Source organism: Malania oleifera, chromosome 6 (genome assembly GCF_029873635.1).
Source record: "Malania oleifera isolate guangnan ecotype guangnan chromosome 6, ASM2987363v1, whole genome shotgun sequence".
In the NCBI taxonomy this organism is placed as follows: Eukaryota; Viridiplantae; Streptophyta; class Magnoliopsida; order Santalales; family Ximeniaceae; genus Malania; species Malania oleifera.
In genome coordinates this window covers 49435958-49448881 of record NC_080422.1, presented here as the reverse complement: position 1 = coordinate 49448881, position 12924 = coordinate 49435958, and the positions used below count along the sequence as shown (strand labels likewise).

At 38.4% G+C, this 12924-nt stretch overlaps 1 protein-coding gene across 7 annotated transcripts in view; it reads right to left on the bottom strand.

Annotated features, from left to right (window-relative positions):
* LOC131158103 (uncharacterized) overlaps nucleotides 1-10522 on the bottom strand; it is a 74598-nt gene extending 64076 nt beyond the window's left edge. For 2 of the 7 annotated variants that reach the window (XM_058112710.1, XM_058112708.1), the window contains exons 1-2: nucleotides 10128-10447; nucleotides 8841-9319 (exon numbers count right to left, since the gene is read on the bottom strand). In XM_058112710.1, the coding sequence (XP_057968693.1) occupies nucleotides 8841-9239 (399 nt within the window). In that variant the 5' untranslated portion in view covers nucleotides 9240-9319; nucleotides 10128-10447. Of the gene's footprint in view, nucleotides 1-8840; nucleotides 9320-10112 lie in introns of all 7 variants that reach the window. The other 5 variants (XM_058112709.1, XM_058112707.1, XM_058112705.1 and 2 more) reach the window with 4 other exon arrangements.
* Nucleotides 10523-12924: the final 2402 nt, after the last annotated feature.

Sequence of the window (12924 nt, the reverse complement as noted above, 5' to 3'; positions counted from 1 at the left end):
CACCATGGCATTGAAGAAGCAACCTAGGAATCAAAAATTGGCATGGCCGAAAGATATCCTCATTTGTTTGCAGCCTAAGGTCGGATGAAATTTCGAGGATGAAATTTCTTAAGGGGGAGAGAGTTGCGATAACCATACCTTTTAAGCCACAGTAAATTTAAACTACTTTGATAAATAAGCATGACTTGCCTTGTTTTGCATTAAACAAGTTCATACTAGACATATTATTCATTAATTGAGTTCCATTAACTAATAACTCAAATGGAATTTGACTTATTAGTGGTAGGAGGGGCCTAGATGAAACAAAATTATAAGGGATATACTAAAACATAAATAACATAAGACTTGGGGTAGAGAAAAAAAAATAGGATGGGGCATGCTGAATCCAGTTGTGGCACCTGGCAGCACAACAAACCAGCAGCAGCCACCTGGCAGCTCTGAAAACCAGCAGCTGACACCTGGCACCTAGGTGGCAGCACTGCATGACCCTTGTTGCAACCAGCCGTTGCAGTCCTGCCATATATTCAGCCTAGGAGACACTTGGCAAGCAACTGGCAGCAAGTAGCAGCTGTCTTGACCTTTCCAGCCCTGCAGAGCAGCAGCCTCAACACAGAAAAGAATGCCACAAACTCTTGCTGTAAACCCAATTCTAGAGGGAGGGAGAGAGAGATAGAGAGACAGAGATAACTCGGCAGAAAATCATGGAAATTCAGAGAAAAGCAGGAGAAAATAAAGGAAATTTAGAGGGAAACTTAAACTCAGTTTGACGAAGCTGAAAAATAATGTAGGCGTTCTTAATTTTCATTTATTCACCAAGAGATTTTGGGTATTCAAAGGAAATAGGGTAGAAACTTGCACAAAGTTGAATCCTAATAAGGAATATCTAAGCTTGTTATCTCTAACTACTTGATATGACCGCATAATGCATATATGTTTTCTTTGGTCATCATAGTTGCATATCTTGTTTAGTTGGGAAATTTTCACGTGATAGATATTTATCTTGTAAGGATGATGGTTTTACTTGCTATTTCAAAGCTTGTTATGCATATGTTGAATTGTTATTATGTGAAGTAGATGGTACCATGTGTTGTTGTCGCTATGATGTTGTGGAATTTGAGCAAGTAGGGATTGTGTCTCTTGGGTGAAAGGCCCTAAACCTCCGGAGGGTATTTCCACATTAACCGGTGGCTATCCAAGCTAGAATTTGGCACTTGTCAGTATTTCCACTCTAAGCAGTGGTCGACCAAGCTGGAATTTGGCACTTGTTTGAGATAAGGGACCATGCTGCTATATTGAAATATATATATATATATATATATATAAATGCATGCTATTTGGATGTTTTGCGATGGTAACTTTAGATGAACAAATTGCTTTGAATAAAGAGTGTTCATGCATATTTCTTTGAAAAAAAAGGTGTGTTCATGCACCTTACAATTATGCATTTATGCAAGAAATCATGTGTTAAGTATTAAAATCCTTATTTGAATGAGGGGGAATTAAGAATGTCTACTAAGCTTGTGGTTGCTCACCCTATTCCTTAAAAAATTCAGGTACAAACTAAAGGAGAGCTCCACTTGTTCTCTAAGAGACTGCCATTTTTGACATGTATTGCTGGTTGGTGAGAAGACAATAGGGATACTAAGCATATATTTGGATGGAAGTTATGTATGTAGAGTACGGAGTGAAAAAATGTTGCATGTTAAGTACAGCCCAATGAAAAGAGTTTGTCACTGAATGTAAAACGTTTTTAGTTGCTTTATGAAATATAAACATATCTTGTTTTCTCAACAAATATTCACTCTTAAATGGTTCCTAACATGTTTTTGAATGACGGTTTCGGAAAATAAATTCTTTTCTAGGCCTAATGACTCCATTAGATTTTAGATGGAATCACGACCAATCATGTGCCAAAAACAAGGACGTGGCACAATTCCCTAAACAAGCTTGGCTCATGACATTCTCTCCCACTTATGCAGTCAACATCCTTGTAGACTTTGAGGCTAAGCACTCTTAAACTTTGTCCATGAATGGTTCCATGGCTTCCACCAACATCCAGTTGATTTCTTTGTCTCCAAAGCCTTTTTCACTTCACTAAGAACCCATGTCGCTTCTTCCTTGATTATGTGAACACTCTGTCTATAAGGATGACTTCAACTACTCTTCTATCAGGTTATGTTGTCTTCAGTGGTGCTATGGTTGACTAACTTCTGTTTGGATCTTCAGTGTTGGCATTAAATGGCTTGAGGCAACTAAAGTGAAAGATAGGATGCACTTTCATCCAAGCTACAGGATTAACCTTGTAAGAAGCCGTCTTGATTTTGGCCAACATGGCGAGTAGTCTTTCATATTTGTGAAATAATCACCTATCTCAACCTCGTAGTGACTTGATCTAATATGGATGGAGCTAAAAAACACCAAGTCACCCACGTTGAAGTGTGGTCTTCTCCGCTGATCCACCAACTTCTTCATCCACATGGAAGCTTTCTCTAGGTAAGCTCGAGCGATATCAACATTTTGTCTCCATTCGTTGGTTAAGATGTATACTCTCGAACTCTTCCCTCTATACGGGGCTCATCCACTATGGGAGGTAATTGTGGTTATTGGCCTATAACAAACTTAAAAAGGACTCTTATTGATTGTTGAGCTCTTTTAAGAGTTGAAACATAATTAAGCCAAGGAGATGTCAAACTATGAATTGAGGATTCTACACAGCTCTGTCCTAAAATTCCCTCTGAATCTCGAGTCTCAGTCACTAACAATGTCTTGGGGAACACCCCAATATTTCACAATATGCTTGAAAAACAAATGTGTCATCTCCTCTGTCGAACAGTACTTTGGTGCAGTTGTGAAAGTACTATACTTCAAAAACTTGTTTATAGCCACAAGAATAGACCCTGCGTCTCCAAATTTGGGCAAACCGGTGATAAAGTCAAGTGAGACACTCTCCCATGGTCTCGTAGATACTTGAAAAGGCTCCAATAGCTCTAGAAACTTCTTCCTCTCCATTTGTCTTGCTAGCAGGTGAGACAAGTTTGGGTATACTAAATCACCTCGTCACACATGAGTGGCCAATAGTACCTCTGCTTCAACAATGCCAAAGTATGATGTCATCCTAGATGGCCTGCCCACATGACACTCTCTTAACAGTGTCTTCCTTAGGTCTTCTGCTCGAGGCACAAATATCCAATTACCATGTGTCATCAACAATCCATCTTCTAACAAAAACATGCAAGCTTTGCCCTCTTCCACCAACTTCTTGAGGTTTTGGACTATAGGATCTTTGACAAGGTTCTCTCGAAGGCGCTCGCACATTGTTGTGGTAACCTTACTTACTGCCAAGTGTGTTAGCATCTATAAGGCTACAAGCTCGGCCTTTTTGCTCAGTGCATTTGCAGCTTGGTTCATTCGTCCCTCCATGTGCTCAAATGAGAAATCAAACTCCACGTAATTCTTGCCAATAGGCTTGCAAGGGTGGTAACTTTAGTTGTCTAAAGAAGTTACTTATGGCTGAGTTATTAGTTTTCACCACAAACTTCAACCCAAGTAGGTACTACCACCACACATGAAGACAATGTATCACCGCTAGCATCTCCTTCTCTTGAGTTGTGTACTTCCACTTAGTTTCACCAAACTTGCAACTCTCATACACTACAAAATGCCTATAATGTAACAAAATTCCACAAAAGGCATAGTCTGATGCATCTATTTGTACCTTAAAGGTCTTCATGATGTCTAGAAGATCAAGTATCGGATCTTACATCGTGGCTTCCTTCATGTTGTCAAAGGCTCCCTAGAACTCCTCCATCCACCTCCACCAATGACCTTTCTTCAACAGTTCTGTCAATGGGGCAGCTCTCCTTGGGTACCCCACCCCCCCCCCCCCCCAAAAAAAAAAAACTTGCGGTAATAGTTGGCTAATCCAAGAAAGGAACGCAGCTCCTTCACTATTGCTAGGATCTTCCACTCTTGAATAGCTCTCAACTTCTCCATATCCTCTAAAATACGACCTTGCTCGATCACATGGCCAAGCAATTTGATGCTCCTGTGAAGAAAATAGCACTTCTCTTTCTTCACATAAAGGCTATTCTCCTTGAGATTGTCGAACACCTTCTGTATATGCTCTTCATGTTCCTCCAGAGTAGAACTGTAGACAACAATGTCATTCAAGTATACGAAGACAAACTTGTTGAGGCACTCAGGAAACACCTGGTTCATTAACATGCAAAATTTTGTTGGCGCGTTCGTCAACTTGAAGGGCATTACCAAGAATCCAAGCACCTATACCGCATCACACAAGTAGTCTTCCACTTATCGCCATCTGTCGTCCTTACCTAATAGTGGCCTAACCACAAATCAAGTTTGGTAGAAGCACTTGGCATGATTTAGCTAATTAACAAAACAACAATCAGTGGAATTGGTTACGTACTACGCACAATCACCTTTATGAACGCATAGTAGTCCTCATAGACCTCATGCTCCGATCATGTTTTCTTTGAAGCAACACCAGTCCTCCAAATAGTGCATTGGAAGGATGTATATAGTCCGCTTCGAATAATTCATCAACTTGCTTCCTAACTCCACCTAACTTTGGAGGTACCAACCGACGTTGGCCCTCTAGAAAAAGGCTTCACCCCTGGTAACAACTTGATCTCATGCCCCACACCCCGCCATAAAGGCAAGCAATGAGGTAGCTTGTCTAACATCACAACTTTATATTCATCAAACACAGTTTGGACAGCAATAGGAACCCACTTTTAACCTACTTCTTCATCTACCATCAATGTGCCAAGAAAAGTCAGCTCACCCCTTCTCAAATTCTTCTTGAGCTACGTGGCCAAGAGAAGCTTCTCATGGTCCGTTTTCTTCACAATGGCTTGCACAATGCAAGAGTGATCTCCCATCAAATAAAGGGAACAAGCAAATGACTTCGATACCGCCTTAGTCACCCTCAAGAATTGCATTCCAAGTGATCTCCCATCAAACAAAGGGAACAAGCAAATGACTTTGATACCGCCTTAGTCACCCTCAAGAATTTCATTCCAAGTATCACTTGGAAATCATCCATAGGCATGGTGAAATTCTGATGTCCACCATTGTTCAAGCTTCATAGTTACTTGCTCGGCTACTCCCAAAGTAGGCTAAGCTACAAAGTTAATTGCTTTCATGCATCTTCAATCCTTCTCCAAGTTCAAGTTGAGTCTCTACACTTCCACCTGTTAGACAAAATTATGTGTAGCCCCGGTATCCACTATAGCACGGGTGTTCTTCCCATTGATCCACAAATCCACAAAAATTAACCCTCTCGCTTGGGAACATTTGGTTCTTTTTCCTGCCTCTCCAACCCGTTGAGTAACCATATTATAGCCATCCTCGGGGTTTCCTCCTCATCCTCATCTAGGGGTGTGAGTCAAGCTTACACGCGAGCTACTCGAACTCTACACGTTCCCTAACACATCTCAACTCGACTCGATTCTACTCAAATTCGAGTCGAGTTCAAGCTACTTGAGTATTTTGACAAGTTGAGTTTGAGCTTAGTAATAGTACTTGAGTCGAGTTTCGAACCTAATCAAGCCTTTTAATATTTTTATTTTTATATGATATATATCATATAATATATATTTTATAAATATATTTAATATTATATGTACATTAAATATATATTTATATACGTATTTAATATTAATTTATAACCAAGTCAAGTTTAATCAAGTCGAGTTCGAGTTTTATGAACTTATAGCCGAGTCAAACCCGAATTTAACAATTATGAGATCAATCGAATTTGAGTCAAGTTTCACGCTTAACATTTTCGAGTTGAGTTGAGTCGAGTTCAAATATTTTACTGTGTCGACTCGACTCAACTCAAATACATCCCTGCCTTCATTATCTCTTTGTGCCCCCTCTGTGATAGAAAATTGCAAGGCATTAAGCAATGATTTGTGAGGCCAATCAGCAAGTCTATGAGGGCCTTGTCATAAGAAGTATGTCATTTTACCTTTACCACTGCATGTGTTAAAAGACCGAGATGACAAAGCTTCCTTTGAAGTTGATGCCTTGGTATCGGCACCCTCACTTTTGAGTTTGCACTTCTTAAAAAACTTTCAATTGGAAACATGTCACTCTCTTTAGACATTGTGGAATTCTTTTCAGCGTAGTTAGACAAACTTTCTGCAACAACTTGTGCAGTGGGCAAGTCTTGAACTCTTTGTCAGTGAAGTTTTGCCCTTGCCCATAGTTTCAACCTCTCAAAAAAATAGAATTGTGTTTCTCTTACATGTCCCAAATATCCAACATCAATGCAAAGAAAAGTTTCACGTACTACATAACTGTACCTATGTGTTTAACATCTTGTAATTTGCACCGAGCATTGTACTCAACATTCCCAGGAAATAATTGGGTCTTGACCTCTCTCTTCAACTATGCCCAACAATCAATTACACACCGTCCGCCACCACATCTTACTCACCACTCAAGCACATTATCGCAATGAATACTTTCGCCTGCTCTGAGCGTCCTCGCCATGGTTTTAAATAAAGGCCGCAACCGTTACTTAACGCCGTTACGTAAAGGTTTTTTGGGTTACCAATACCGTTACACACCGTGAAATCGGTGGGAAGAAAAATCACGGCCGTAGCGGTCATTACGGACCGTGACCGTTACGTAAAGGCCGCTACGTAACCGCTACAGGACTGTTACACCAAAAAAATATTTTATTTTTTACTTTTTCTTCTCATTTTTTCTCTCTCTTTCATATATCATTCTCAATATACCAAGTGGCAAGAGGGGGAAAAGATTATAATGAGGATGACAATGATACAAAATTTACTATTTCTTTAAATACTCACAATAGATGCATTAATTAACAATTTCAAAATACTAACTTGTTAGGGTTTTTTTTTTTTAATAATATTAGTAATGTGATATTTATGTTCTTTATTTTTCAACTTCAACCTTCTTTCTTTTCTAGCTATTTTGTATTTATATTATTCGTATGTCTTATGTGTCTAATAGATTAATGGAGTGTATAATGTATTTTATTTTATTAATTCATTTAGCACACATAAGAATTTATCACAGATAAGAACAATGAGAAGTATAAATACGCGCACACACGTAATTTTCTATCAATGATGGTTTAAAACAAATGTAAACTTGTTGCCCTTACTAAATAACTTAGTTACTCAAACTAAAGGTCCAAAATACACTAAAACCCTTTCTAAGAATGGCTAAAAGCTTAACATGCAAGTACGCTAATATACACAAGGTTGTGCGTGCTTCAAAAAAATTCACAGCTGTTACACCCGTTTCCCGTTATGTAACATCCGCTACTCCTACTTCCCGTTACACCCGTTTCCGTTACGTTACGCTACCCGCTACCACAATTTAAAACCATGGTCCTCGCCGTGAAAATTATTGTTCCATGCCAAATAAGAAGTTCTTCAACTCAGCATCGTATGCATCCCCATATGCTTGAGGTTCTAGCACCTTTGTTCTTCCACACTTTATCCCCATAGAGTTGGAATTTCCCATAGCTAGAACCATCAAGTTTATCTTGGCATTCAGATCACTCTGGATTAGTAAATCTTCTACAGTAACATGGAACTCCTCTCACATCTCCTCAATGAGTCAAGTTGCAGTTTCCATGGTTAAATGCAACGCTCAGATTATTAAAATTGGGAGGCCAACTTGGAAAAATATTTCAGGCAGAAACCATGGCCGATGATCAAAAGGCGCTGATTCTAAAGCTTATGCTGAATGGTATTGCATTTCAATGGCGAAAGAGAGTTGAAGAACAGCATGCCTGGAAAAGTAAGCATAAAATCAGCATGTGGAGCACATGAAAGAAGAACCGCTGAAACAATTTTTCCCCACTGGTTTTGCAATTAACTTGCCCGAGGAAGAGTACACGGCTGAAAATGAGATGGAAGCAAGTCCATTTCTTCAACCTAGAAGATGCTCAATGGCTTGCTTTAGTGGTAGAAAAGAGGAATCAACCAAATTATAGGGCAAGAAGAAATCTTTGGAGATATTCTAGGGTGCAGGGCAGCAAAGTCCAGCTGTTGTTCAGGGTACACTGACGGAAGGAACAGGCCCTAAGGATGATTGAGGTGCACTTACAAATGCTTAGACAGGCAATTGATCTAGTTGAGGAGCTAACAAGAACAAGATGGGGGAACAAAACTGGATCTGGGCCTCAAAATAGCACTGGGTGCAATTCATTCCAAAGCTAGCAGCAGGCTTCCGAATAGGTATTTGGCTTGTGGAGGGAACATGCATCTTATCTTTACATGCAAAAAAAAATTAAAACCTTGCAAAACTTGAGGGTAAAGGAAGAATGCGTGTGGATGTCTTGAACCACCATGTGGCACAGCATTCATAACACATGTTCATATGATTTCACTCGTTTTCCATTATTTTAATTTTCAAAAGTGTATTTCCTCTCTTGTTTATTTTTGTCTAAGATTATCTTCATATGATTAAATTAGCTTCAACAGAGTTTTTTGGCATAATTATATGGACTCTACTTTGCCTTCCCAATGGAAAACTCATGACTCCACTACCAAAGCTATTCAATATTTGGGTAAATTCAACACATATACCTCTCTAATGACCAACTTCTAAATAGCTGATAATCTACCAGGTGGAGAGAGTTTAAACTAAAAAATTTATTAGAAACTTCAGATATGCATGTAAGCCTATGATAAGCATTTATAAGCACAGGAATAAAGGAGTGTGCATGTGCACATGCACACGTGCAAGCAGTGCTCATAGGTATGTATGTCTATATGCATGCATGTATGTACAAATCTACAAGATTACAAGCAATAAATCTTCCTTACATAATCTTTTCCCTCTCGACGGCACCAAAGATCATGATTTCCAGGTACATAAAAGACATATTCAAATCTGTCCTTCAAAAGGGACATAGTCAAAACGAAGTCCTTGTATGTCTCAGCCACATCACCAGCAACAAGGAGAATATCTTTCTTATGTCTTACAGTTGATAAGCATTTCACCCATGTCATGTTCTCTGCATAGTCTGTATGCAAGTCGGAGAGTACAAAAACACGTGTGCCAACTGAATCTTCACAGGCAGAAGGTAATAGTTGAGGTCTTCTACTGCAACCCCTTTTCATGCATCTTCTGTCTTTCAGATGAGAGATTTGTTTGGAAAGATGGTTTGCATGACCATATTGTTGAGACAAGCTAAGGCAGGAAGGAATTAATCCCACTACCATATGTATACCAAGGAAGCTGACGAAAAGTTTCTAAGATACAATAATCAAATTGGATATCTAAACAATTCAACTAAAAATACCTGCAAGAAAAGAATTATTAATGTTTAAAATTTACATTATGAATAAATGCAAGTAGGATGACCCGTTAACTATAAATATTTAATTTGCAAAGAGAGAAACTACAAGAAAGGGCCAAAATGAAAAAAATAAACCAAAAAAAAAAAAAAGGAAAGGGGTTTAATAATGCGCCAGAAAACAGTTGTAGTGGGGTTAGGGTTTGGTTGTGCCATAGCATCAGATGATTTAATAAAAATAATCGCCCATACAAATTAAGTAATGTCATGGAGTGATAATTCCACTAACTCTTTCATAACAAGAACAGCATCAGATAATTCCACTAACCTTCTCATAACAGAGACAGAAACGCATTTTTCTAACATTTACTTTAAGAGTGATAGCAAAGGATTCTATAACGCTGTTTTGGCTCATTTTTTGGTGAGAAAGCTCTAATGAGCCCTTGGTTTCATGAAAACCACAGATTTTTCTTCCCTTCAATGAACAAGAAATCGTAATGGGATAGCCCAACATCAACCGAATTTCCAAACGCGCCATCAAAATTCCGAATAACCAATCTGTTTATTTTAAAAAATAAATTAAATTTTAATTTTAATTTAAATTTTAAGAAAATTACTTCAGAACCCCACTGTGTCTTCATCTGAATTTCACAGAAAAATACAGGCCCTTGTGGAGCAGAAAAAAGTTGAACAAAACAGAAATACCGTGAGGGCGATGAGGCAGAAATAGATACAGATACAAAGCTCGAAACAAAACAGAAACAGAAACAGAAACAGAGACGGAAATGAGTAATTATACAGGTCCGCTATGTACCCCTTCCGGCCGGATCCCTTTCAAGATGATGGTGAAATTGACGTTGGGAAGACGAGTAAGCTGAGCAACGGTACGAACGGGAAGCGTAAGAGAATAAAAATTGGAATTGAAGTAGAAACTTTCGGGTCGTCGGCGTCTCGTTCCACCTACTTGATCCGATGTTTTTGTCGAAATTAAATTCGGAATGAGCACAAAATGAACCCATTTTTACATTTGTACTGAAGAACCGCTTGCGCTTTTGATTTTCTCAAAGGGGTGCCTAAGTTCTGAAATCAACTCCCATCTTGTCCCACAAACACTTTACGTATGAATCAATTTTTGTGGAGAAATATGTCGCGGTCATGTTTCTAAAAACCCGGAAAAACAGAATCGTGTTTTGGAGTTTTCCAAACATCACTCCAAAGTTAAGGTAAGGGTAGAAATGGGTTATGTATTTAGCAGTTAACTGATTAAATAGGGTCTATGGCCCTGGGGATGTTTAATGATTATTATTTTGGGGTGGAGTTGTTTGAACTGGGGAAATGTGTTTACAGGGTTTTGGAGCCTGTGTCACCGTGGGTTGGACTTTAGAGGTGTTGCAGGAACTTTCTCAGTAAACAGATAAGGAGATTAAGTTAAGTCAATTTTTTATTAAAGTTGAACCGATTAAACTGCTATCTATATATATATATATTTATGATTTCAAGGTTTATTTCAAAAAATCGACCTTTCAAAGTGGACTTTATAAATTTAGGATATATGATATGGTATTTTGGATAAAATGAACAGTGGAAGACTGGGTTTTATCTTACAAACTTTAAACTGTGTTTTCTTGATTGTTAAATGGCTATATTCAAATATTGAAATTGTGTGGCAAGTGAATAATCGGTATGGGTTATGGTATAGCTGAATTTGGATATGGTTGTGAAATATTGAATTATTTGTGAAAATACTATAACTGCCTTTGTGAAATACTAAGTTGTATTTAACGGTTGTGAGTCAGGTTTTATTTAATGGCTGAGTGTTGGGTTGTATTCAACAGCTGTGAGCCGAGTTTTATTTTACGGCTGAGGGTTGGGTTGTATATTGACTCACCCAAAAAATGAGTAGTTCGGAAGCTATCCCAAGTATAGGAGTTTTGTTATGTAATATTTAGCCCAAAAGCCAAATCGTCTTCTCAGGGAATGCAGTTTAACTCCAAATTTTGCGTAATTCCAATCAGGAAATAAGAAAAAAAAAAAAAGGGGCACTAAACACAATTCATATTCGGGTTTTCTAGTTTGTTTGAGATTTTCTTTAATGAATTAAAATAACACGCAATTTAAATTCTAAATCCGAACACACACTAAATTAAATTATAACGAGAAATGAAGATCCTATGTTAATAATCAGGCAAGAATTGAAACATGCATTAAACTTTGGAATAAAAACTAAAGATAATAACTTTCCTATTTAATTTAAGCGCACAATTAAAATAAACTCATTCAAACACAAATTCAACAAAAACCAAAATTCTAACGCATTTAAGCACTCAAACCAAAATTAGAACTTTAATCACTAAACAACAATTAAGCACGGTAAAAAAAATCGGACTTTAATAAAACTAAACTTAAATTAAATCCAATTCAACAAAAATTCAATTTTTAACAAGACAACCAATCTAAATCCTAAGAAGATATAATTTTTTTTTTATATTTAGGAGATCAAATCAAACTTAAACATAATACTCAACCAAACACTAATTAAATACAAAAAAAAGGAAAAGAAATTAACTTTATTAAAAATACCCAAACAAGATTAAAAAGTTGAAACCCTGATCAAACTCCTACAAAAAAAAATATAATTACTCAATTAATTAAAAGCAAGAACAAAAGAATTAAAGAGAGAAAAAAGGAAGAAGAAAGAGAAAGAAAGAGAAAGATAGGAAGAAGCTGGTCATAGGATGAGCAATAGTTGCAGTAAGGAGAGGCTCTCGGCTGGCAGTAGGGGCACGAAGGACAACAGCACAGGCACAAAGGAGCAGGGGCAACAGTAGGATGCAGATGTTAAAGTAGCACCATGGGAGGATCTTCATGACCGTGGCACACACGCTATAGCAAGGGAGGAGTAGAAGGGACGTAGGGGAATAACTGCAGTGGAACAGCAGGCCGTGGAGCAACAGCAGTAGGTGACTGCAACACACAGCAGAAGGGGCTCGGGCAACAGCTAAGAGGAGGAATAGAAAGGGAGAAAAAAGAAGGAAAAGAATAAGAGAGAGAAGGGAGCTTGGGAAGTGGATAAGGGCAGAGAGGGAAGAGAAGGAAGAGAAGGAGAGTTAGAGAGAATTGAAGAGAGTGAGGAGAGTTGGGGAAAAGGAGAAGAAAGAAGAGGGCGTGTAATGCCCCAACTTGGGTCTGCCAAGGAGCACTGCGTCTCTCCTCCTCCACCTGGACCAGACAATAGAGGGCGGATCTTATCAGACTAATGGCTAGCCCCACAAACCAACACGTGTCCTTTTCAGTGTGTTTTATCCTCACTCACACACTTCCTAAGAAAACTTCCTAGGTGGTCACCCATCCCAAGATTGCTCCAAGCCAAGCACGCTTAACTATGAAGTTCTTATGGGAAAGCTCCCGAAAAGAAATGTGCACCTTGTTGATATGGGTAGTAACATCTAATCTTTTTAAGTCTTTTCATCCATGGGGTATCACATCCTCCCCCACTTATAGAACGCAACGTCCTCGTTGCAAACCCACATTTCCAAACTCATGCGATGTGAATCTCATCAGACTTCCGGTTAGGTGTTGACTCTGATACCATTTGTAACGCCCTAACCTGA